This window comes from Bubalus kerabau, chromosome 3 (assembly GCF_029407905.1).
Source record: "Bubalus kerabau isolate K-KA32 ecotype Philippines breed swamp buffalo chromosome 3, PCC_UOA_SB_1v2, whole genome shotgun sequence".
Classification (NCBI taxonomy): Eukaryota; Metazoa; Chordata; class Mammalia; order Artiodactyla; family Bovidae; genus Bubalus; species Bubalus kerabau.
This window is the reverse complement of record NC_073626.1, coordinates 39335781-39361872: the sequence shown is the minus strand read 5'-3', so window position 1 is coordinate 39361872 and position 26092 is coordinate 39335781. Positions and strand designations below refer to the sequence as shown.

At 39.4% G+C, this 26092-nt stretch overlaps 1 protein-coding gene across 2 annotated transcripts in view; it reads left to right on the top strand.

Annotated features, from left to right (window-relative positions):
• DNAH8 (dynein axonemal heavy chain 8) overlaps window positions 1-26092 on the top strand; it is a 328991-nt gene that overhangs the window by 161886 nt on the left and 141013 nt on the right. For both annotated transcript variants that reach the window (XM_055571493.1, XM_055571494.1), the window contains exons 51-56: window positions 1618-1760; window positions 2677-2811; window positions 6916-7038; window positions 14205-14418; window positions 19374-19483; window positions 24766-24929. In XM_055571493.1, coding sequence (XP_055427468.1) covers window positions 1618-1760; window positions 2677-2811; window positions 6916-7038; window positions 14205-14418; window positions 19374-19483; window positions 24766-24929 — 889 coding nt within the window. The remainder of the gene's footprint in view (window positions 1-1617; window positions 1761-2676; window positions 2812-6915; window positions 7039-14204; window positions 14419-19373; window positions 19484-24765; window positions 24930-26092) is intronic.

Sequence of the window (26092 nt, the reverse complement as noted above, 5' to 3'; positions counted from 1 at the left end):
GTGGTCATGCATGGATGTGAGAGTTGGACTATAAAGAAAGCTGAGTGCCAAAGAACTGATGCTTTTGAACTGTGGTGTTGGAGAAGACTGTTGGGAGTCCCTTGGACTGCAAGGAGATCCAACCAGTCCATCCTAAAGGAGATCAGTCCTGAGTGTTCATTGGAAAGACTGATGTTGAAGCTGAAACTCCAATACTTTGGCCACCTGATGCGAAGAGTTGACTCATTGGAAAAGACTCTGATGCTGGGAGGGATTGGGGGCAGGAGGAGAAGGGGATGACAGAGGATGAGATGGCTGGATGGCATCACCGACTCAATGGACATGAGTTTGGGTAAACTCCTGGAGTTGGTGATGGACAGGGAGGCCTGGCATGCAGTGATTCATGGGGTCGCAAAGAGTCGGACACGACTGAGTGACTGAACTGAACTGAACTGAAAATGGCAAGGTTCATAATACCAAATTCTAGCAAGAATGTGGAACAAGCGCAGCTCTCACATCCAACAGTGTGCCCACTTTGCTAACTACACAGTGGTGCACAAGATGCAGCCTCTATGGAAAACCCTTTAGCCACTAATGTTTAATCCTTAAAACTTAAACATACACATACCATAGGACTCCATAATTTGCAAGGAAAGTTGAAATCAGGGCTGTTCCTCCAATGATGAATATTTGCTTTGCTGCTATCAAATGTGTACTCTTCCTCTCTCTTTCCATGCATTCTATGTACACAGTTACTTTTTGGGTAAATTTCTGAATCGTGGTTCTTTTGGAAGATTTTTAAAATGGCGGTTAAATTCAAGAATGCAATCAACAATGAGGGTCGTTCCATTTAAATGACCACAATATAAACATCTCTGGCCAAGTTTGCATGACTAACAGTGATGCTGACACCATAGATTGAATGGTGCTTTCCAGAGATGCTAAAATGTAAATAAGATACTTTTCTTAGAATTGATGGAATGTACTTATAATGCTTATTATAACAATAATGTTGTTGTTGTGTTAGTCACTCAGCATGTACAACTCTGCTTCTCTGTTCTACTTCAACTTTTCTTCTCTGGATCCTCCAGGCAAGAATTCTAGAGTGGGTAGCCCTTCTTCTCCAGGGCATCTTCCCAACCCAGGGATGGAACCGGGTCTCCTGCATTGCAGGCAGATTCCTTACAGTCTGAGCTTCTAGAAGAGCTATTGGTAGTAGCTATAAGTCAGGGATCTGGGCATTCTGTTAACCTAGCTTTAGGGCTAGGTTTATTTTTTTCCCATTTCTCATGGTAAGCATCCTAAGTCTGGTAATCTATTATCCTTGTTTTGGTCTTTCCCATCCTTTTAGTTAATGTGGCTTTCCTACTAGATACTAAACATATCATTGGTTATAATTCCATTTTAGGTCAGAGCTCTCTAGATAAATAATAATTTAAAGGTGATTTTGTAAAGAGGCAAAACAAATTTAAATTCTCAGATGCCACGTACATTAGCTTAGCAGATAGGTTAACATATTTTATGAAGATGTTTTAAATGTTTATTTCTGTTGATTGTTTATAGCACTTATATTTTTGTATGCTGAGATAACTTTTGAAGAATGCAGTTTTATTAAGATCCATTTTAATTATTGCATAGGTGATTGGGAGCATTGGAATAAGAAGCTTCAGCCGTATTATTATCCAACTGACAGTGTTCCAGAATATTCATCAATTTTGGTTCCAAATGTTGACAATGTTAGAACAAATTTTTTGATAGACACCATTGCAAAACAGCATAAAGTAAGTTTGATAGTTTTGTTGACTGAAAAAAATGCACAATCTAAAAGCTGAGAGTTATGTTTTTTTATTTAAATTTATTTATTTTAATTGGAGGCTAATTACAATATTGTATTGGTTTTGCCATACATCAACATGAATCCACCACGTGTTCCCCATCCTGAACCCCCCCTCCCACCTCCCTCCCTGTACCTATTTGGTGGACATTCTTCAGACTTCAAGTCCAGGACACAGCATCTCAGATAGTGTTCTGAGGAGGCAGAGTTTGGGGGGGAGGTCAGGACACATAGAAATTTTTGTAACCAAAGACCAGGTAGTCGGAACATCATGAAATGATGTTTTTTAATGAAAACAAACAAACAAACAAAAACCCAGGTATCTCAAGTTAAGGAATTTAGCACTTTCCATGTGCGGAAAGATTCGAGTCTGGACTCACTAAAGTCATCCCTGTGATATGTGGGGCCAGTAGCCTGTGTTTCCTCAGTTTCTTAGATCATTGCAAACCATGTAAGAAACACAACTCTTTTTACAACCACAAGTGGGAAAAGTAAAGTTCAAAGGGCTGGAGGTGGTGTCATTTCAAAGAAACCTGTTCGGCAAATGAACTCCGGTTCCCAAAATACGCTCGAACTCTGCTGATTTTCAGCTTGCTAAGGAAAGTGGATGTCTGCCTGCAAAGTCCCTCCCCTGGTCACATGACCACTCACCCACGTTTTCTTCCAGTACATTTTCTTCCAGCATGCATTGTACATTTATGTCTTTAATTCAACTAGGATTTATTTTGATGTAGGTTTAATTCTTAAAAGTAACTAAAACCTACCGTTAATTTATAGAATGAAAGAATGGCTACTAGAACCATAATATGTTTAAAACTAAACATTTTATAACACCTTTTAACATGATTATCCTACTATTGCAGGCTGTTTTACTCACAGGGGAGCAGGGAACTGCAAAAACTGTAATGATTAAGGCCTATTTGAAAAAATATGACCCAGAAGTACAGTTATCTAAAAGTCTAAACTTTTCATCTGCCACAGAGCCAATGATGTTTCAGGTAAAATCTATCATTTGCAGTAGTCATTAACTTATTAAATATATTAAGTAGTTGATACATGTATATGCAAATAAAACATTGATATATATAGCCGTCCCTCAGTATCCATGGAGGATTAGTGCCAAGACTCCTGGGAGAACTCAATTGCATACAGTGGGTAGTGTTTGCATATAACCTGTGCATATCCTCCCATATACTCTAAAATAATCCCGATTATTTATAGTACCTAATACATGATAATTCTATGTAAATGGTTGTAAATGCTATGTGAATAGTTTCCAGTGTGAGACAAATTCAAGTTTTGCTTTTTGAAACTTGCTGGAATTCCCCCCACCCCTGCCCCCAATACTTTTGATGGAAGTTGATTGAATCCAAGGACTTGGAAGCCATGAATATGAAGGGCTGACTGTAGACGTGTCTTGAAAGAATCAGTATTGCAGTTGCCATTCAGCTACTTAACCTTCCTAAGGCTGACACTGAAGCCACATTCAAATAGCATGTTTTGGCCTAATAGTGAAGCTGAAGCTGAACATTGGAGTGTCGTTTGATGTAAATTAATGATAAATAGTCCAACAACTTATTTTTTAAAGTTCACAGTATTTATTTGAATAATAATATCACCCATTAAATAAATAAGTCAGTTATATTCTACTCTGAAAAGCTCATCATTTTTATTTTTTTTTATTTATTTTTTTTTTGCATTTTTTAAAAAATTTTATTTTATTATATTAGTTTTGCCAAATATCGAAATGAATCCGCCACAGGTATACATGTGTTCCCCATCCCGAACCCTCCTCCCTCCTCCCTCCCCATACCATTCCTCTGGGTCGTCCCAGTGCACCAGCCCCAAGCATCCAGTATCGTGCATCGAACCTGGACTGGCAACTCGTTTCATACATGATATTTTACATGTTTCAATGCCATTCTCCCAAATCTTCCCACCCTCTCCCTCTCCCACAGAGTCCATAAGACTGTTCTATATATCAGTGTTTCTTTTGCTGTCTCGTACACAGGGTTACTGTTACCATCTTTCTAAATTCCATATATATGCGTTAGTATACTGTATTGGTGTTTTTCTTTCTGGTTTACTTCACTCTGTATAATAGGCTCCAGTTTCATCCACCTCATTAGAACTGATTCAATTCTTCAATATCCACAAATCAATCAATGTAATACACCACATTAACAAATTGAAAAATAAAAACCATATGATTATCTCAATAGATGCAGAGAAAGCCTTTGACAAAATTCAACATCCATTTATGATCAAAACTCTCCAGAAAGCAGGAATAGAAGGAACATACCTCAACATAATAAAAGCTATATATGACAAACCCACAGCAAACATTATCCTCAATGGTGAAAAATTAAAAGCATTTCCTCTAAAGTCAGGAACAAGACAAGGGTGCCCACTTTCACCATTACTTTTCAACATAGTTTTGGAAGTCTTGGCCACAGCAATCAGAGCAGAAAAAGAAATAAAAGGAATCCAAATTGGAAAAGAAGAAGTAAAGCTCTCACTGTTTGCAGATGACATGATCCTCTACATAGAAAACCCTAAAGACTCCACCAGAAAATTACTAGAACTAATCAATGACTATAGTAAAGTTGCAGAATATAAAATCAACACACAGAAATCCCTTGCATTCCTATACACTAATAATGAGAAAACAGAAAGAGAAATTAAGGAAACAATTCCATTCACCATTGCAATGGAAAGAATAAAATACTTAGGAATATATCTACCTAAAGAAACTAAAGACCTATATATAGAAAACTATAAAACACTGGTGAAAGAAATCAAAGAGGACACTAACAGATGGAGAAATATACCATGTTCATGGATTGGAAGAATCAATATAGTGAAAATGAGTATACTACCCAAAGCAATCTATAGATTCAATGCAATCCCTATCAAGCTACCAACAGCATTCTTCACAGAGCTAGAACAAATAATTTCACAATTTGTATGGAAATACAAAAAACCTCGAATAGCCAAAGCGATCTTGAGAAAGAAGAATGGAACTGGAGGAATCAACCTACCTGACTTCAGGCTCTACTACAAAGCCACAGTTATCAAGACAGTATGGTACTGGCACAAAGACAGAAATATAGATCAATGGAACAAAATAGAAAGCTCAGAGATAAATCCACGCACATATGGACACCTTATCTTTGACAAAGGAGGCAAGAATATACAATGGATTAAAGACAATCTCTTTAACAAGTGGTGCTGGGAAATCTGGTCAACCACTTGTAAAAGAATGAAACTAGAACACTTTCTAACACCATACACAAAAATAAATTCAAAATGGATTAAAGATCTAAACATAAGACCAGAAACGATAAAACTCCTAGAGGAGAACATAGGCAAAACACTCTCTGACATACATCACAGCAGGATCCTCTATGACCCACCTCCAAGAATATTGGAAATAAAAGCAAAAATAAACAAATGGGACCTAATTAACCTTAAAAGCTTCTGCACATCAAAGGAAACTATTAGCAAGGTGAAAAGACAGCCTTCAGAATGGGAGAAGAGAATAGCAAATGAAGCAACTGACAAACAACTAATCTCGAGAATATGCAAGCAACTCCTACAGCTCAACTCCAGAAAAATAAATGACCCAATCAAAAAATGGGCCAAAGAACTAAATAGACATTTCTCCAAAGAAGACATACAGATGGCTAACAAACACTTGAAAAGATGCTCAACATCACTCATTATCAGAGAAATGCAAATCAAAACCACTATGAGATACCATTTCACACCAGTCAGAATGGCTGCGATCCAAAAGTCTACAAGTAATAAATGCTGGAGAGGGTGTGGAGAAAAGGGAACCCTCTTCCACTGTTGGTGGGAATGCAAACTAGTACAGCCACTATGGAGAACAGTGTGGAGATTCCTTAAAAAACTGGAAATAGAACTGCCTTATGACCCAGCAATCCCACTGCTGGGCATACACACTGAGGAAACCAGAAGGGAAAGAGACACGTGTACCCCAATGTTCATCGCAGCACTGTTTATAATAGCCAGGACATGGAAGCAACCTAGATGTCCATCTGCAGATGAATGGATAAGAAAGCAGTGGTACATATACACAATGGAGTATTACTCAGCCATTAAAAAGAATACATTTGAATCAGTTCTAATGAGGTGGATGAAACTGGAGCCTATTATACAGAGTGAAGTAAACCAGAAAGAAAAACACCAATACAGTATACTAACGCATATATATGGAATTTAGAAAGATGGTAACAGTAACCCTGTGTACGAGACAGCAAAAGAGACACTGGTGTATAGAACAGTCTTATGGATTCTGTGGGAGAGGGAGAGGGTGGGAAGATTTGGGAGAATGGCATTGAAACATGTAAAATATCATGTATGAAACAAGTTGCCAGTCCAGGTTCGATGCACGATACTGGATGCTTGGGGCTGGTGCACTGGGACAACCCAGAGGGATGGAATGGGGAGGGAGGAGGGAGGAGGGTTCAGGATGGGGAACACATGTATACCTGTGGCGGATTCATTTTGATATTTGGCAAAACTAATACAATTATGTAAAGTTTAAAAATAAAATTAAAAAAAAAAAGAACTGATTCAAATGTATTCTTTTTAATGGCTGAGTAATACTCCATTGTGTATATGTACCACAGCTTTCTTCTCCATTCATCTGCGGATGGACATCTAGGTTGCTTCCATGTCCTGGCTATTATAAACAGTGCTGCGATGAACACTGGGGATACACGTGTCTCTTTCCCTTCTGGTTTCCTCAGTGTGTATGCCCAGCAGTGGGATTGCCGGGTCATAAGGCAGTTCTATTTCCAGTTTTTGAAGGAATCTCCACACTGTTCTCCATAGTGGCTGTACTAGTTTGCATTCCCACCAACAGTGGAAGAGGGTTCCCTTTTCTCCACACCCTCTCCAGCATTTATTGCTTGTAGACTTTTGGATAGCAGCCATTCTGACTGGCGTGAAATGGTACCTCATAGTGGTTTTGATTTGCATTTCTCTGATAATGAGTGATGTTGAACATCTTTTTCATCATTTTTAGAAATGGATTGAAGTGTAATGCATAAAACAGACTGTTTCCTTTTCTCTAGAGAACAATTGAAAGCTATGTGGACAAGCGGATGGGAAGCACATATGGGCCACCTGGAGGCAGAAAGATGACTGTATTTATTGATGACATTAATATGCCCGTGATTAATGAATGGGGAGATCAGGTATGACTAAAATATCTCATGTAGGTGATATTTAACCAGTATTCTTGGTTATATATATGGGCTTCCCTGGTGGCTCAGATGGTAAAGAATCTGCCTGCAATGCAGGTGACCTAGGTTCCATCCCTGGGTCGGGAAGATCCCCTGGAGAAGGAAATGGCAACATGCTCCAGTATTCTTGTCTGCAGAATTCCATGGACAGAGGAGTCTGGTGGTCTACAGTCCATGGGGTTGCAAAGAGTCAGATACAACTGACACTTTCACTTTTACTTGGTTATATATAAAAGATCAATAACTGTCACTTGATTAAGCCTAGTAATAATTCTCCATCTTTTTTGACCTCTGGTGATAGGTGACATTCTCCTTTCTTGAAATCCCTGTATGCTTCTCCCCATGTTCCCTTCTATCTCTTTGACTGCTTGATTTCAGTGTACTTTCTGGCTTCTCTCTTCCTTTCCCCAGGGTTTTATCTTTGTTCTCTTATTTCTCACTCTACATACTCTTTTCCAGGAGTATGTGATGTTTAGAAAACACTGAAAAAAGGAGATAGCTCTTTTATACACCACTGACCTATTTGTGATCGTCTATCAACCCCAGACTCACTTCCCTTAGAGGACCTCACAGATGCTACTACCTGGGTTCAGCATGTTCCTGGCGGGATCCCCAACACCCCTTCCCACTGCTGTCCACTGCCTTTCCAACAGCACCACCGGAGCCCACCAGGACCGGTCACACCCCTTCCACCAACATCAGGTTTACCTTTGATGTCACCAGGAGGTCAGGACTCCCAGGCCCATCCATGCTCAGCCTGAGACTGATTCCCATCAGTGCTGCTTGGCCCTTCTCTGACCCCATCTCCTACATTCCCTCCTCGTAAAAACCCTCTGTGCACCGTCAGAGGTCATGGTTCATCCACAAAGTGAAAAGTGAAAGTGTTCGTCGATCAGCTGTGTCCAACTCTTTGTGACCCCATGGACTGTAGCCTCTCAGGCTCCTCTGTCCATGGGATCTCCCAGGCAAGAATACTGGAGTGAGTTGCCATTTCTTCCTCCAGGGGATCTTCCTGACCCAGGGTTGGAACACAGATCTCCTGCATTGCAAAATTCCCTGAAAATTCAGCTTCTCCTCTGAGCTTTTCCTCACCATCTTGCTCCAGTGGGAAACCGAGGATGCTGCTTTCCCTGCATACTTCTCACCTGGATGTGAGGGAGGGGTCCTCGGTTCCTTTGGTGCTGCGTCGCCCTCCAACCCCCAAAACCCCCGGCCAAAGATTTCAGTCCCTGGATCACTGATACTCTCTGTCCAGGGCTGCCCCAGGCTCCAGGGTCATTGTCATGGTGTGTACAATGTGTCATAGCACAGAGACTCGCACGTCAGAGAACCTTGCATGTAGTTTAATGCTCTGCTCTCACTGTCTTGAAATTCCTAATAATGATTTTTGAACAGAGACACTGCATTTTCATTTTGACTTGGGCCCCACAAATTACGAAGCCAGTCCTGCTTGTCAGAATTTTCAGTGATGCCAACCTTTATCTCCATACATGATCTTGGCCTCTTAGTTCCTTGACCTAGACTTCCCTATAATCATGTCTTCCACTCTGTCTGAATTACTGGTTGATGCAGTCATACCCTACACCTTGTCATTATCAATAACTGTCATCCCTTCATTATCTCAATTTCAACCCTTTTATTCTCTGATCACTATATCCACACTCTGTAGCTCATTTCTTCTACTACAGATGGCCATCATCAAAAAAAAATCTATAAGCAGTAAATGATGGAGAGGGTATGGAGAAAAGGAACACTCTTACACCTTTGGTGGGAATGTAAAGAGATACAGCCATTATGGAGAATGGTATGGAGGGTCCTTTAAAAACTAAAAATAGAACTACCATATGATCCAGAAATCCCACTGCTGGGCATCAACCACTGTTGATGGAGCCATCAAACATCAACCAGATGGAGCCGTCAACCACTGTTCCTACCATCATCAAACTCTCCTTCATTTCTTCTCATTTCCTCAGTTTCTTCCTTCCCCCAGCTACAGTTCCATACTCTATCATTATAATCATGGGAGCATATACCCTCTACTCATCTGTGAAAGCCTTAACCATGTTAAATTCTTGTTAAACCTTTTTGCTCACCACCTACCTGCATCTATGCAGTTATACTTAGCTGGAGAAAAATACACAATACTGGTTTCACTTTAAAATCATATTTATGGACCTCTGCTAAGCTCTTGGTACTGCCCAGAAATTGCACTGCATGTTTTGTGTTATGTATCTTTATCCTGTCTATTCCTGTCCTGGCATTTACTTTCAGGCTCCTTTCATACTGTCTTTTTCTCAGACCTTGGACACCATTGTTTCCTTGCCCTCAGCTGATCATAGAAGTCCCGCAGTCTTCTTGCTATTCCCACTGACAACACATTGATTTTTGTTCCCTTTTGTTTTCTTTACTATCCATTTACTGCAGTCAATTTCTGTGTTTTAGTGGTTACCCTTGACAGTACATCCTGCATACATAATCTGAAATAAAGAAAATCTAGCTCTTCTTTCCCATTTTGTATATCCAGTGACCTTTGAACACTTGAATTTCCTTTATCTTTCTTCTGATTTATCCTTTTATTGTTGACTTGTATTTAAGTCTATAACTCTCTTTGTGTCACCATAAATTGTATTGGTCACCATTATATTGTGTAATGTCAGTTTTATTTTTATAGGAGTGTAGTTGATTTGCAAGGCTGTGTTAGTGCAGGTGTTCAGCAAAGTGAATCAGTTATACATATACATAAATCCACTCTTGTTTAGATCCTTATCCCACCTAGGTCATTACAGAGTATTGTGTAGGGTTTCCTGTGCTATACAGTAAGTCCTTATTATCTATTATATTTATGTTAGTGTGTGTATGTTAATCCCAGCCTCCTGATTCATCCCTGCCCTCCCCACTTTTCCCTTCTGGTAACTGTAAGTTTGTTTTCTACATCTACGACTCTGTTTCTGTTTTGTAAATAAGTTCACGTATATAATATTTTTTTAGATTCCATGTATAAGCGATATCGTCACATTTGTCTTTTCTGTCTGGCTTACTCAGTTGGACAATCTCTAGGTCCATCCATGTTGCTGCAAATGGCATTATTTGGTTCCTTTCTGCGGCTGAGTAATAGCCCATTGTACATATGTTCCACATCTTTATCCATTCCTCTCTCAATGGGCATTTAGGTCACTTCCATGTCCTGGCTATTGTAAATAGTGCTACAGTGAACACTGGGGTACATGTGTCTTTTTGAGTTACGGTTTTCTCCAGATAGATGCCCAGGAGTGGGATTGTTGGATCATGTGGTAGTTCTATTTTTGTTTTTTTAAGGAACTTCCATACTGCTCTCCATAGTGGCTGTACCTCTTTACATTCCCACCAACAGTATAAGAGTGTTCCCTTTTCTCCACACTCTCTCCACCATTTACTGTTTATAGATTTTTTGATGATGGCCATTCTGAACTGTGTAAGATGATACCTCATTGTAGTTTTGATTTGCATTTCCCTAATAATTGGTGATGTTGAGCATCTTATCATTTGTTTTTTGGCTATCTGTATCTCTCTTTTCAAAGCAAGCTCCCTTGAGACATTATTTTTACTGTTTCTTTTTTAAGATTAAAAAAAATGCTTATTATTCGTTTTTGGCTGTGTTGGGTCTTCATTGCTGCGAGAGCTTTTCTCTAGCTGTGATGAGCTGCTGCTGCTGCTGCTGCTAAGTCGCTTCAGTCGTGTCCGACTCTGTGCGACCCCATAGACGGCAGCCCACCAGGCTCCCCCTTCCCTGGGATTCTCCAGGCAAGAACACTGGAGTGGGTTGCCATTTCCTTCTCCAATGCAGGAAAGTGAAAAGTGAAAATGAAGTCGCTCAGTCGTGTCTGACTCTTTGCGACCCCATGAACTGCAGCCCACCAGGCTCCTCTGTCCATGGAATTTTCCAGGCAAGAGTACTGGAGTGGGGTGCCATCGCCTTCTCCATGATGAGCTGGGCCTACTTTCTGGCTGTGGTACGTGGGCTTCACATAGCAATGGCTTCTCTTGTCGCAGGCACAGGCTCTAGGGCAGGCAGGCGTCCATAGTTGCCCCGTGTGGGCTCAGTAGCTGCAGCCCCTGGATTCTAGAACACAGGCACAGTAGTTGTGGTACACGGGCTTAGCTTTTCCACAGCACGTGTCATCTTCCTGGACCAGGGATCAAACCCATGTCTCTTGCATTTGCAGATTCTTTACTGCTGAGCCACCAGGGAAGCCCTACTGATTTTTATATTCACTCTTTGTTTGCCTTACTCATTTCTTTACCACTTTTTTCACTCTTTATTCATTCTTATTCCTGGGCCTCCCATCTGAAATCATGTTTCTTCTACTTTTAAAACTTCCTTAGGAGAAAATCTTTTAATGACAAACTTTTGTTTTGTTTTGTTTGTTTTTGAAGGTTTTTTTTTTGGTCTACAAAAGTCTTTATTTTCAAGATTGGCAGTTATTTTCTTTCATCATTTTAAATATATGATTTCTGTCTTCTATTTTCCTTGTTGCTGTTGAGATGTCAACTACCACATTGTACCTCTGAAGTAAATCTGCCTTTTTTCTCTTGCCACCTTACTTTCCTATAATCTTTTTCTTTTTTGAATTATGTTCCTTGGTGTAGATTTATTTGTATTTATTCGCTTGGGATTTATTGGAACTCACCAATCTGTGGATTTGTCTCTTTGTCACGTCTAGAAAATTTTTATTCTTCTCTCTACAAATATTGCCTCTGCCTCACTTACTTTCCCCTCTTATCACACTCCCAGTGTGTATTAGATTTTCTTCTTTGCCCTCTATGTTTCTGTACTTCTTTTCTGTACATCTTAACCTTTTCTCTGTCCAATGCTTATAGTCTAGGTAATTTCTCCTCTTCTATCATCCATCTCACTAATGTTCTTCTCTGCTTTGTCCACTCTGCTGTCAAATTCATCCACTGAGTTTTAATTTCAATTGCTGTTTGGTTCTTTTTTCTTTCAACGATGTTATCACTTTTTACAGTTTTTATTCCTTGCATCTATTTTCAAATCATTGCCTATTTCTTTCAACATGTTGAGCACAGTTGCTTTAAAGTCTGTGTCTGTTAATATCATCATCTCAAAGTCCATAACATCTGTGCCTGTTCTCTTTTGTCTCAGTAGTTCTTGTTCATGCTCAAAGTGTCTTATTTTCTGCATCTTTGACTGCTTCCAAAGTCATTGCCCTTGAAAAATTACCTGTGGCTGTTTCTTAAAGCTTCAGATGAATGTGCCCTTAACTGGATAGGTTTTGAGTTTTCTTCTGTCGGATTCTTAAATGCTTATTCAGCCGGGATCACCTCAAAGAAAGGTTAATATTTGAGCGTCTCTGGCCCATCTAGGCTATGCATACTCATGGTGCAAATCTATTCTAGTGTCACTCTGAGGCCACAACCTCCCAGGGAGACTTTGTTGTTCTTTTTCTTTCCCTTTTCCTCTCCCATTCAGCAGGGATCCTGGTCAGATAAACCTTTCAGCAGTTCCTATAAGGTGAGGAGAGAGGGAAGTGTATTTAGTTATCTAAAAGATGAAGAACTCCTGAATTCAGATTTTTTAAAAATCCAATTAGGAATGCCTAGTTGGATGTCCAACTTAACATGTCCAAAATGAAATTCCCGTTACTCCCCAAACCTGCTCCTACAATAGTCTTCTCCATCTCAAGAAATAGCAACTTCGCATTCAGCCTGTCTTCAAACTATACGGAAGTCTTGACCACTACTCATCACTCCATTGCTAAAGCCTGGTGCAAGCTGCCATCTCTCTTCTTGATGATTACACACATCTCCTCATTGTCTCCCCATTTCCCTTGTGCCTCTCAAGCTATCTGCATATCAGTAACCAATTAAAACACGTGTCAGATTGTGACACACTCCTCTGCTCAAAATTCTCCCCGGAGATGTGTAGCATATAAACGCCAAAATCCTCCCCGTGATCCAAAGACCCTACACTGATCTCATCTTCCCATGAATCTCCTCCAGCCACATTTACTGATTCTTATACACACTGAATGTAACATTTACTCAGAGCCTCTTCATCTGCTGTTTCCTCTGCCTGGAATGCCTTTCCCCTAGATATCTGAATGGTTAGCTTTCTCACTTTCTTCAAGTTTTTGGTTATATGTCTTATGAGATGAAGTCTTTCCTGCTTCCACATTCAGTTGCATCCATGAGCACTGCCTGTTTCCTTTCTCTGCTCATTTTCTCTAAAGGACTTATAACATACATATATATACATACATACATACATACAGGTGGGCACATGTATGTTTTGTCTCCACCACAAGAAGGTATGCTTCATGAAGACAGGGATTTTTGTCTATGTTTCAACAGGGCCAGACACAGAGTAGCCATTCATTAAATGTTGAATGAAAGAGTGTTGTATTTGAAGGGCTTGTATGTCATCTGTTCAGAGATGCCCAGTAGGAATTTGGATGTACAAGTGTGGAGTTTGGAAGAGAATCTGAAGCTTGAGTTACAGAGTTGAGATTCTTTAGGATATACAGTTGAGATAGAAACAGAAAAGAAATAGAGAAGAGCCAAGGATGGGAGCCTGTATAAAGATTACAGCTGAGGGATGAGTGGAGAAGAATGTCTTAGAAAGTGATCCAGGGTCTCAAGATGAGCCTTGGAAGAACCAAACCTCTAGAACTAAGAGAGGAAAAAAATTCAATACAGCGGGAATGTTAGCAGTGGCATAGGTTGTAGAGAAGAAAGCTGGGGATATAAAATCCAATACCAAAACAGTTAGGAGTAAAAGTATCCCATAATCTGATTTAAGGTATTTTGAAAAGTTGAATGTGAAATGTGAAAGATATGTGTAGTAAAACTTGTAACTTTGAGAACTCTTGTAATTGTACCAAATATTCTGTAATTCCTTTATCTAAATTTACCAAAGTGGTAAAGAGTGCTTTGGATTTGCACCAGGTTTAGAGTTCGTGGGTGGTACAATTTAAGTTAAATTGCCTTGAAGGCAACATTCACAAACACTTCATTGAAAAGAGCTGAGCATTTTTTTTTTATGTCATCTGTACTATTTTATAGGAAATTTGGAGAAAAATGGTAGTGATGTGTTACTAAAATATCACTGTTTAAAATTCCAGATAACTAACGAGATTGTGCGACAGATGATGGAGATGGAAGGAATGTACAGCTTGGATAAGCCTGGAGACTTCACCACTATTGTTGATGTACAGCTCATAGCAGCAATGATCCATCCTGGAGGCGGTCGAAACGATATTCCGCAACGTTTAAAAAGACAATTTACTGTGTTTAATTGCACATTGCCTTCAAACGCTTCAATAGACAAAATCTTTGGTATGACAGTTCTTGGTGTTTAATTTTTTATTGCATTACATAATGGACATAAACCATGCAAAACCTTATTTATGAGATAAAAAGGCTCAGTGTGAGGTAGGATTAAGTATCTGAAATGGACAACTAAATGCCAGGAACTAAATACTAAGAAGAATCGTGTTTATAGCCTGTCGTAAGACTCAGGAATATTTAGAAATAGCTTTGTTTAAGGTTAGCTTTAGAGATAAGCAGACCTTTGTGTTCTGGTTTTCTTGACATGATTAATCAGAGAAATTTGAGCTAATGAATGACAGCACATCGATCATGGATCAACAGTATAATACACCAAGTCAAATGCAGCACTTTGCTATGTTAGTGAAAATGATATATTTTTTGGAGTATAACCTTGCATTCTTTATTAAAGAATATGATTCTTTTAAAAATTATAATTCTTTTAAACATCACACCAGAGTTTATATACATTTCCTTTTCAACTTGAAATTTTCTTTAATAAAGTATAATGAACATCCTTTCAGGTCAGTAGTTATTAATCTAACTCATACTTTTTTAAAATTTGAAAATGATATTTTGACACTAAATTTAGGCTCACACAAACCATTCCATAACAGTTATATACATGAAGACATAAGGGAGACTGTCCCGTTCATATGTGGTCAGTAGTGGTTTGACATAGCAAGCACTATAGATGAGAAAAGAAAATTTTCAAATGGTGCTGGAATATTTAGTAATTCTTATGTGAAAATAATGGAAATTGGACCCCTACCTCACACCAAGCATTATAGTTAATACAGAAGTTTTGAAGATTTAAATATAGAAGGCAACGCTGTAAAACATTTGGAAAAAATATTGGAAAATATCTGAATGATCTCTGGGTAGGAAAGAACTTCTCAAATGAGACTCAGAAAGCATAGACCATAAAGGAAGAAAATGATAAATTTGACTAAAATGAAAAGTTTCTGTTCATTCAAAAAGCAACATTAAAAGAGTATTAATAAAATAAAGACAAGTCCCAAAATGGAAGAAAAAAATTTCAACATGTAACAAACAAAGCAAAACACTTAGTAATCTGAATACTTTGAAAATTTCTTTTTTTTTCTTTTTTTTTAAATTTTATTTTATTTTTAAACTTTACATAATTGTATTAGTTTTGCCAAACATCAAAATGAATCCGTCACAGGTATTCAGTCAGATAAAAAGCAAACATCCTAATATAAATATGGACCAAAAGTCAGGCACTTTAAGAAGAGAAAACAAGATGACTAATAAACAAATGGTAAACATTAGAAATATGAACATTTCAAACACCAGGGAAAGCCATTTATAATCACTAGATTTGCAAAAATGAAAAATTCTGACCAAAATATCAGGCATTGGTGAAAATGTGAAGCAAGTGAGACTCTCCCCTGCTAGTGGGAGTATAAATTGCCACAAGCTCTTGATAATGACTGGACATTATTACTGGTTGTAGAATGTGTGCACACCCACCGCCATTCCACTTCCAAGTATATGCCAGTTCATCATTTTCTTCCTTTAGGGTGATGCTTTCGTAATCTCATGTAAGAAGTCCTTTCCTACCTAGAGGTCATATAGATATTTGCCTATGTTTCCTTCCAAATGTTACATAGTTTTGGCTTCCATATTTGAGCCCTTAATCCATCTGTAGTTGATTTTGCACATGTGCGCCACAAGACTTACACAAGAAGGTTCATAGAATAGTGTTCATGACAGCAAAAACCGTGTAGTAGCCCAAATGTGTATCAACAGTGAAGTCAGATAAGTACACTGTGGTGTGGGCATACATGCTGTGCTCTGCAGCTGTGAATGTGACCAAAGTCAGCTACATGCTTCAAAATAGATGAAGCCAAGAATTACAACATTAAGGGGAAAAAGCAGGTCACAGAGGAACCTATAACATAATCCCATTAAATTGAATTTCAAAAATTAAAGTTAAGAGAAAGGGGTTAAAGTTCAAGAAAATAAGTGGCAGAGCTGTTTTGGGGAAAGCGAGTTGCTGATTCTCACGAAGTCAAAGCAGTGGGCTACCCCTGGAGGGAGGAGGGATTGGACAAAAGAGACTTCTGATGTGCTGGGGCGTTGTGGTACTCCCCCAGTCTACTGGTCTGTATGTGAGTGTTTGCTTACTTGTTAAACTATTTTGTACACTCTTTGATATGGTTAATATTGAAAATGAGATATAGAAACACACTAGAAACAGGCTCAGAGAAGTGAAATAATTGCCCAGTTATGTGGTGCTGATCCTGCTCTCCGGGGCTTCCAAGCGGCATTAGTGGTAAAGAACCCACCTGCCAATGCAGGAGATCCAGGTTTGATCCCTAGGTTGGGAAGATCCCCTGGAGGAGGGCATGGCAACGCACCCCAGTATTCTTGCCTGGAGAATCCCATGGACAGAGGAGCCCAGTGGGCTATAGTCCATAGGGTCGCAAAGAGTTGGACACGACTGAAGTGACTTAGCACACACACATGATCCTGTTTTCTGATTCCTGACCCCATACATCTTATATAACACATTTGTGCTACATGAAGCTGAAAATCTAGAATCAGAGGACTTCAGAAAGCAAAGAGGCCTTATAGGCGTCTAGCAGAACCAACCATGATTTTGGACCATTTCATGTTCCCTCAAGGCTGCCCTTCTTTGGTCTATGTGAACAAAACCCAGATTCTTGGGCTGCCCCGCCCTTTGCAAACCTGCTATGTGTCTCTGGGCAAATATTCATACTCATTTTCCTCTGAAAATACCATGCTCAGTACTGAACATAAAGCTCAACACTGAGTCTCACTGGCACGAAGTAAGGTTAAATCTGTTTTTGCAGTCTAACACCAAACCCACTTTGAGACTTTAGAAACAGTCTATAGATATACAACACAGTCATTCCTGAGGGTGATCATGTCAGATTGTCACTGGGCTGGGTGTTTCCTAGGAACCGTTACATAACCACTCAGGCCAGGGTGTTGCTGATTGCATGCAGGTCAGGAGATGGGGGTCCTGACATTCTACTAATGTCAACAACCAATTCATGTGACCTGGAACATTTGCTTTACTTATCTGTACCTCCTCTCCTCATCTATAAGACGAGGAAATAGTTCTTTTCTAGCTCTTCTACTCTTCAGTGTGACGGCTGCTTTATGGGTTCCAGAGCCAAGTTTCCTTTAGGTCCAAACCTTAGATCCACCCACGTACAAGCTGGGTGATCTTGGGTAAGTTAGTAAACTCATATTAAAATGAGAATAATAATACCTTCTGTCCATCCATGTTGTTGCAAATGGCAAGTCATGTCAGACAGAGAAGGACAAATACCTATGGTCTCACTTATATGTGGACTCTGGGAAATAAAACAAATTAGCAAACAAAACAAAATAGAAACAGACTCATGGATACAGAGATCAACTTGGTGGTTGCCAGAAGGGATAAGAATGGAAGGATTAGTGAAATAGGTGAAGGGGATTCAGAGGTACAAACTTTCAGTTATAAAATAAATTAGTCCTAGGGATATAATATACAGAAATATAGTCAATAATATAGTAATAGTTTTGCATGGCGACAGAGGGTTATTAGGCTTACTGTGGTGATCACTTCTTTAACTGAGGTATAGTTGATTTACAATGTTGCGTTAGTTCCAGGTGTACAGCAAAGTGATTCAGTTGTACATATGTATATATCCTTTTTTTTTTTTCAGATTCTTTTCCCTTATAGGTGATTACAAAATGTTGAGTATAGTTCTCTATGCTATACAGTGGGTCCTTATTCATTATCTATTTCATATATAATGCTGCTAAGTCACTTCAGTCGTGTCTGACTCTGTGCGACCCCATAGATGGCAGCCCACCAGGCTCCCCCGTCCCTGGGATTCTCCAGGCAAGAACACTGGAGTGGGTTGCCATTTCCTTCTCCAATGCAGGAAAGTGGAAAGTGAAAGTGAAGTCACTCAGTCGTGTCCAACTCTTAGCGACCCCATGGACTGCAGCCCACCAGGCTCCTCCATCCATGGGATTTTCCAGGCAAGAGTACTGGAGTGGGGTGCCATCATATATAATAGTAATGTGTATATGGTAATCCCAGACTCCTAGTTTATCCCCCTCTTTTCCCTTTGGAAACCTTAACTTTATTTTCTATGTGTGTGGGTCTGTTTTGTAAGTTCATCTGTATTATTTTTTTTTTTAGATTCCCTATATAAGAGATATGATGTTTGTCTTTGTTATTGTATGGTAATCTCTAGGTCCATCCATGTTGCTGCAGATGGCATTACTTCATTCTTTTTGATGTCTGAGCCATATTCCATTGTCCATATGTAGCACATCTTTTTCTATTCATCTGTCAATGGACATTTAGATAGCTTCCGTGTCTTGGCTATTGTCTGTAGTGCTGCCGTGAACACTGGGTGTGTGTATCCTTTCACATTATGGTTTCTCCAGATACATGCTCAGGAGTTGGGTAGCTGAATCACATGGTAGCTCTGCTTTCAGTTTTTAAAGGAACCTCCATTCTGGTCTCCATAGTGGCTGTACCAGCTTACATTCCCAGGAAGTATAAGAGGGCTCCCCTACACCCTCTACAGCATTTATTGTTTGAGGACTTTTTCATAACAGCCATTCTGATCAGTGTGATGTTTTGAATGTTGAATTACTACGTTGTACACCTGAAAATACCAGAATGGTGTGTGTTGACCATATTTCAATAAAAAATAAGTAAAGTGGGAATAATAATAATACCTACCTCAGATTCTTTCTCATAGGATGTTGGGAAAATTAAAAGGGTGAATACATATAAAATACTTATCAGTGCATACTAAGCTTTGCTGGTCCCACTGCTGACTCCCAGTCTTAGCTGATTCTTTGAGAGAAATTCTTCACACCTTGTAATGATTTATTCACTGGGATAAACATGTACTTTGTGATCTTGAAGTAAGCTTGTACTTTCAATCTTGCTTATTTTTCAGGAGTTATTGGCTGTGGGTATTTTGATTCTTGCAGAAGGTTCAAACCTGAAATATGTGAGATGATTTTGAATTTGGTTTCAGCGAGCAGAGTGCTGTGGCAGTGGACTAAGGTACAAAATCGTCCGTTATCAGTAATCAGGAAAAAAATAGTCACTAGTTTTTCAGTCTAGTTCTCACCCTGTGGCTCAGGAAGTTCTCATCACATATTGGGTAGTAGTGTTTTTTCGGGAAAAGACAAATTAGGGGCTCGAATAGATTTATGACACCTTTTCCTTCCAGGGAGCAAATATTCTGACTGAATGATGCTTTCCATATGTATGAGATATTACTGTAAACCAGACATTGCATTCAAGATAAAGTAGAATTTTGCTGAAATGAGAACACTGCTTTCCTACTTGTTTCTCTGATTTGTAACTCTTTATGCCTGTCTTCCCCCTCCCCACCCCCAAGAACCAAACTGTGTCAGACACTCAGATGTTCACTGAGTGACTACATGGATTTCCAGATATTCTTAGCTAGTCAGGACTTAAAGTCCAACTTGTGGGTTCCTCTGAGGTGGAGCATGAATTGGTAAATGAATACAATATACTTAATAAAGTAGTCTAGATTTTACTACAGAGATCAATGCCCTAAGTAAAACTCAGGGAGCGTTAGCTGTCACCAGATGTCTGAAGGTAGACTCATGAAAAAGTAATTAAAGATAGGTCAGAGATTTACAAAAAAAAAAAACACAAAAAAATAGCATTGATATATGTGCTAAAAAAAAAGTGGTGAAGGAGATGAGGATTACTTGTCATAGTTCATACGTTCGTTTGGCCATTTACGCACATCTGGACAGAAGCTGATGTCCTGGGGAAACCTGGAGTGTGGCAGCCTCTCAGACCCCTGGGTGGACTGGGGGATTTCTTCTGTGTAGCCCCACTGCTGTGACCATTTCTTTGCATGGGGCCTGCTCCAGACTGGAGTTTCAGAATGTCTGAATGTCTGAGATAATTCTCTGTCATAAGATCCATCTTTTTCCAGTGGGACTGTTGTTCAATTTAACATGCCCTTGTACATATTTTTCTGGAAGGCTTTGGTCTTCCTGGTATCTTTCCATCAAAGCTTCTTTTATGAGTGTTAATCAGTTCCACTTCCTCACCTTTCTTTATCTTTTTAACACGTTTTGCACAAGTTCTCATTTCCACTGCTCTCATCAAGGTCATCAAAGGCCACAATCTTACCAAACCCAGAGGCTGATTTTGTCTTCCTCTGACTTGACCCTTTGGTGGCATTTGATGATCCCTCTAAACACATTCTTGGCTTCAGAGAGGCCTCATGCTTCTTACCTCACTGGCTGCCTTCTCTAAGTCCCCACTCTCCCCCCTCCTCTAAGTACTGTGGTACACCTGATCTCCATCCTGGAACCTCATCTCTGCCTCCATTATTACCCAGGTAGCCTCATCCAGCTTCGTGGCTTTAAACACCATCTCTGGGCTGATGACTTCAAAATCAATACCTCCATCCCAGGCCTCTCTCCTCAACTCCAGACTTGTTTCTAATGGGCTTACTTAGTAGACACCACCACTTTGATATCTAGTAACAATCTCAAAGTTAACGTGTCTCTATCAGACTTTCGTATCTTAATTATCCTGCTTCTCAGGCTAAAACACAGGACTCCATCCTTGATTTCTCTCTTATTCCCTACATCCGGGCCATCAGCAAATCTTAGTAAGCAGGCTTTCAAAATAGTATATCCAGAAGTTGAGTGCTTACTGCCACCTGACTGTGATCATCCTGATAGATGTTTCCATTCCCTGCCCTCTAGACCAGGCAGCAGCTTCCTAAACAGTCTCCTTGTCCTCCTAGAATTTGTTCTTTACATGGTCCTAAAAATGGTTTTTTAAAAGTACATCAGAGATCATTATTCCCTTTGTTTTAAAAGATATTCTTTAAAAAAAAATAGATAATGCTACTTCTCCATTTTATTTATTTATTTTTGGACCCATAGTGCAGGCATATGAGATCTCAGTCCCCTGACCAGGGATCGAACCCGTATCCCCCACAGTGGAAGCATGGAGTCTTAAGCACTGGACCACCAGGGAAGTTGCTCCTTACTCAATCTTAAAATAACCAGTAGATTCCCAGTTACACTGCAGTGAAACATTCCACTTGCCCTCTGCTCTGTCAACCTGAGTTGGCCCCTGCTCACCGCTCAGTAGCTCAGTGGTAAAGAATCCACCTTCATTGCAGGAGACACAGGTTTGATACCTGGTTGGGAAGATCCCCTGGAGTAGAAAATGGTAACCCGCTCCAGTATTCTTGCTGGGAAAATCCCATAGACAGAGGAGCCTGACAGGCTACAGTCCATAGAGTCGTAAAGAGTTGGACACGACTGAGCCACTGAACATACATAAACACCCTTCTTCCCTCCCATTGTTCTTCTCCAGCCACACTGCCCTTCTCACTGTTTCTTGAACACCCCCAAGTTTTTATGCTTCTGGACCTTTGTACTTTGCTTGACTCTTCTCATCATCTTACCATCAGAGGGGCTTTCTTAGATGATTTTCTCTAAAATAATTGTCCATGACCCCATTACAGGCCTTATCTGTCTCCTGATCCTTCATTTGTTCTTACTATGACTTTTATCATGATTATATGTCTCTCTGTTAGTTTATATTTGTTTCCTATTTATCACCAGGCTCTCCCACTTGAATAGGCCCCTGATGGCAGCAGATTTAGCTGTCCTATTTACTATGATATCTTGGTAAGGGTCGTGGGAGATACTCAGAAATAGTCATAAAAAAATGAATGAATCTTCCTCCTCTCCCCAGCCTCAAATAAGCAGACTTCTTTGCATCTTTTCTTCAAATTTCCCATTTTCACAAAGCACTCTTTTAATCCATTCATGCCTAGTCTATCTCTTCACTTTTATATTACTTTACATAGCTTTAAAGGAGAAGCAGGTGAGAAAAAAAAGAAGTTGACAAAAATTAAAAGAAAGTGTTGAAAGATGAGGTAAGAAGCAGATTAATAATAAGAAAGAATAGGGTAAGAAGGGACTTCGTGTAATTCCCCCTAATGGTTGCTTAAGTTGCCAACAGCTGCCGTCAACTGCAGTCTTTTACAGGAAAGAAAAAAAGTAATGTTCACATAGCCTCATCCCTTTATTTGTGCATATTTGTAATATAAGTGCCTGCTTTACATTTTGGTGAGTAGTATGAACATTTTAGCTTGGAATGGAACTGAAAGCAAAGAGGGAGAGTGAAAGGTGATTGCTAATATATCATTTCTCTTTATTCCATCTTCATTTGCTACCTGCTGTTTTTAACTTGCACTGTGAATTAGCCTGTAGAAATTACTCTGTAAACTCAATAGGGTACTTTTTCAATACAGAAAGGGCATATCCCATGAATAAGTGCTAAAGTAAGCATTTACTTTCCTGAATTACTCATATGGAAAGTTGGCTTTATATTTCCAGAGTTCTCATTGTTTCACTTACAAAATGATGCTGGTGGTATCAATTACAATCTTTACACTTGGGCAGCAATACTTCCCACACCTAATGCCTCAAATTTATCCCTTAACTGGTACCTCTTTGTATAAGAATGTAGAAGGTGTCATATTATAGCTTTGCCTATTTGGATTTAGAAGTGGGTAGAAATAATAAGTAACTTAGTGTTCAAACAAACAAGCAAAACCCACAAAAACTACCAAGTAATTATAGCTGCATATCATACTTGCCTGCCAATTCTACTGAGGATATAGAGATATAAGAAAGCATATTGACTGAGTTTGGATCCATAAGTGAAATCTAGATTATGATAAACAAATGTATTTGTGGAAATCTAAATGCACTCAGGACCTTAATCAAAGCAACCTATAAAAGATGGTTTTTCTTGACTTTAGACATGAACTTTCATTATTCTTAACCAAATGACCACCAGCTCACAATCAGTTTTTTTGTTATGACATATTTCCATTTTGACGTAGGGTCACAACAAACTGGAAAATTCTTAAAGAGATGGGAATACCAGACCACCTTATCTTCTTCTTGAGAAACCTGTATGCAGGTCAAGAAGCAACAGTTAGAACTGGACATGGAATAACAGACTGGTTCAAAATTGGGAAAGGAGTACATCAAGGCTATGTATTGTCACTCTGCTTATTTAACTTGTATGCAGAGTACATCAGAGAAATACTGGGCTGGAGGAAGCACAAGCTGGAATCAAGATTGCCGGGAGAAATATCACTAACCTCAGATATGCAGATGATGCCACCCTTATGGCAAAAAGCAAAGAGGAACTAAACAGCCTCTTGATGAAAGTAAAAGAGGAGAGTAAAAAAGCTTGTTTAAAACTCACCGTGAAAAATCCAAGATCATGGCATCCAGTCCCATCACTTCATGACAAATAGATGGGAAAACAGTGGAAACAGTGGCAGACTTTATTTTTTGGGGCTCCAAAATCACTGTAGACGGTGACTGAAGCCATGAAATTAAAAGACGCTTGCTCCTTGGAAGAAAAGCTGTGACAAACCTAGTCAGTGTATTAAAAAGCAGAGACATCACTTTGCCAACAAAGGTCCTTATAGTCAAAGCTATGGTTTTTCCAGTAGTCATTTATGGGTGTGAGAGTTGAACCATAAAGAAGGCTGAGCACCAAAGAATTGATGCCTTCTAACTGTAGTGCTAAAGAAGACTCTTGAGAGTCCCTTGTTCAGCAAGGAGATCAAACCAGTCAATCCTAAAGGAAATCAATCCAGAATATTCATTGAAAGGACTGACGCTGAAGCTGAAACTCCAATGCTTTGGCCACCTGATGTGAAGAGCTGACTCACTGGAAAAGACCCTGATGCTGGAAAAGACTGAGGGCAAGAGGGAAAGGAGGCGACAAAGGATGAGATGGTTGGATGGCATCATTGACTCAATGGACATGAGTCTAAGCAAACTCTGGGAAATAGTGAAGGACAGGGAAGCCTAGCATGCTACAGTCCATGGGGTCACAAAGAGTCGAACACAACTGAGTGACTGAACAACAATAACAACAATTTCTATAGACACACTAATAAGGTTAATAATGATTAGGAATGCTTATTCTTACAATTCACAGTTTTTAAAAACTCAAGGAACAATGGCTTGATCAAAGTCAACTCATGGGGCTAGAACAAAAGTTGGAATCTGCATCTAGTGCATTATCTTGAGTCCATCCTATTCAAAGCATTATGGTCTTTTATCTTTTGGTTTATTTATGATGTGTTTATTCCATAAATACTGTAACAAAAATATAAACTTAATTTATTTGCCCAGTCTATTTTATATAAAATTGGAACTTTGAAATAAAATCATTCTAAAAGATTTTTAGTTTTATCTTGAATTGAAATTGAAGAGTGTTACTTTTTCTCTCAACTCTAGGTGAAGATGCTGCCTACTCCTTCTAAATTTCATTACATTTTCAATCTGCGAGATCTTTCCAGAATTTGGCAAGGAATGTTAACCATAAAAGCCGACGAGTGTGCTTCAGTTCATGTTCTTCTGTCACTTTTCAAACATGAGTGCAACAGAGTAATTGCTGACAGGTGTATATTGCAGTGCTTGAGTTTAAATGTAATATGTACATCTGTGTCTCTGTGGGAGAGGGAGGGGGGATGATTAGGGAGAATGGCATTAAAACATGTATAATATCATATAAGAAACGAACCGCCAGTCCAGGTTCGATGCAGGATACAGGAAGCTTGGGGCTGGTGCACTGGGATGACCCAGAGGGATGGTATGGGGAGGGAGGTGGGAGGGGGGGTTCAGGATGGGGAACCCGTGTACACCCATGGCGGATGCATGTTGATGTATGGCAAAACCAATACAATATTGTAAAGTAAAAAAAATAAATAAAAAATAAAATAAATTTCTATTTTACCAAAAAAAATAAATAAATGTAATATATAAGCAGTTTATACTACTAGATTAACTCCTGCATTATCTACTCAAATAAGTAGAATATTTTCTTAAATTGTTCTGAGGCTTATGGCACATGGATGTTATTTCCCACCTGCTGGTCACCTTGAAAAAACACTCCACCAATTTCCTTGAGTATTATTTCAATAAGACATTTTAAAAATATGCCCACATTATCGGTGTGTTGACAGTATTCAGAGGCAAATTTTAGTTATGTATAGTTTCTAAAAAAAACTTGAAAGAGCTTGTAGTGAGAGCTCTGTTGCATGGTGACATTTGGTACATAAACGAAGTCATCTAAGTCATCTTTCTGAGGCTCTGTTCACTCGTCTATAAAACATGACGGTAATGCTGGTCTTGTTGTTTAGTCACTAGGTCACAGCTGACTCTTTTGCAACCCCATGGACTGTAGCCCATCCGGTTCCTCTGTCCATGGGATTTCCCAGGCAAGAATACTAGAGTGGGTTGCCATTTCCTTCTCCAGGGGAATCTTCCTGAGCCAAGGAATTGAACCTGTGTCTCCTGCATTGGCAGGTGGATTCTTTACCGCTGAGCCACCAGAGAAACCCAGGGCTGTTCTTACAAAGCTGTAAAGGACCTACTATAATGTCTCACATAAAGTGGCCTCTGTCAAATATTAGTCCCACTCCTTCCTCCCTTCCCACTCTGATGTTATAAGTGTGAAAAGAACCTTCATACACTGGGTGCACACAGACCCAGAAAGAGGATGCTCATCCACTACTGCTTGTCAAATTCTCCTCTTCTGTCGCAAGTTTCAGGGATCTTGGGC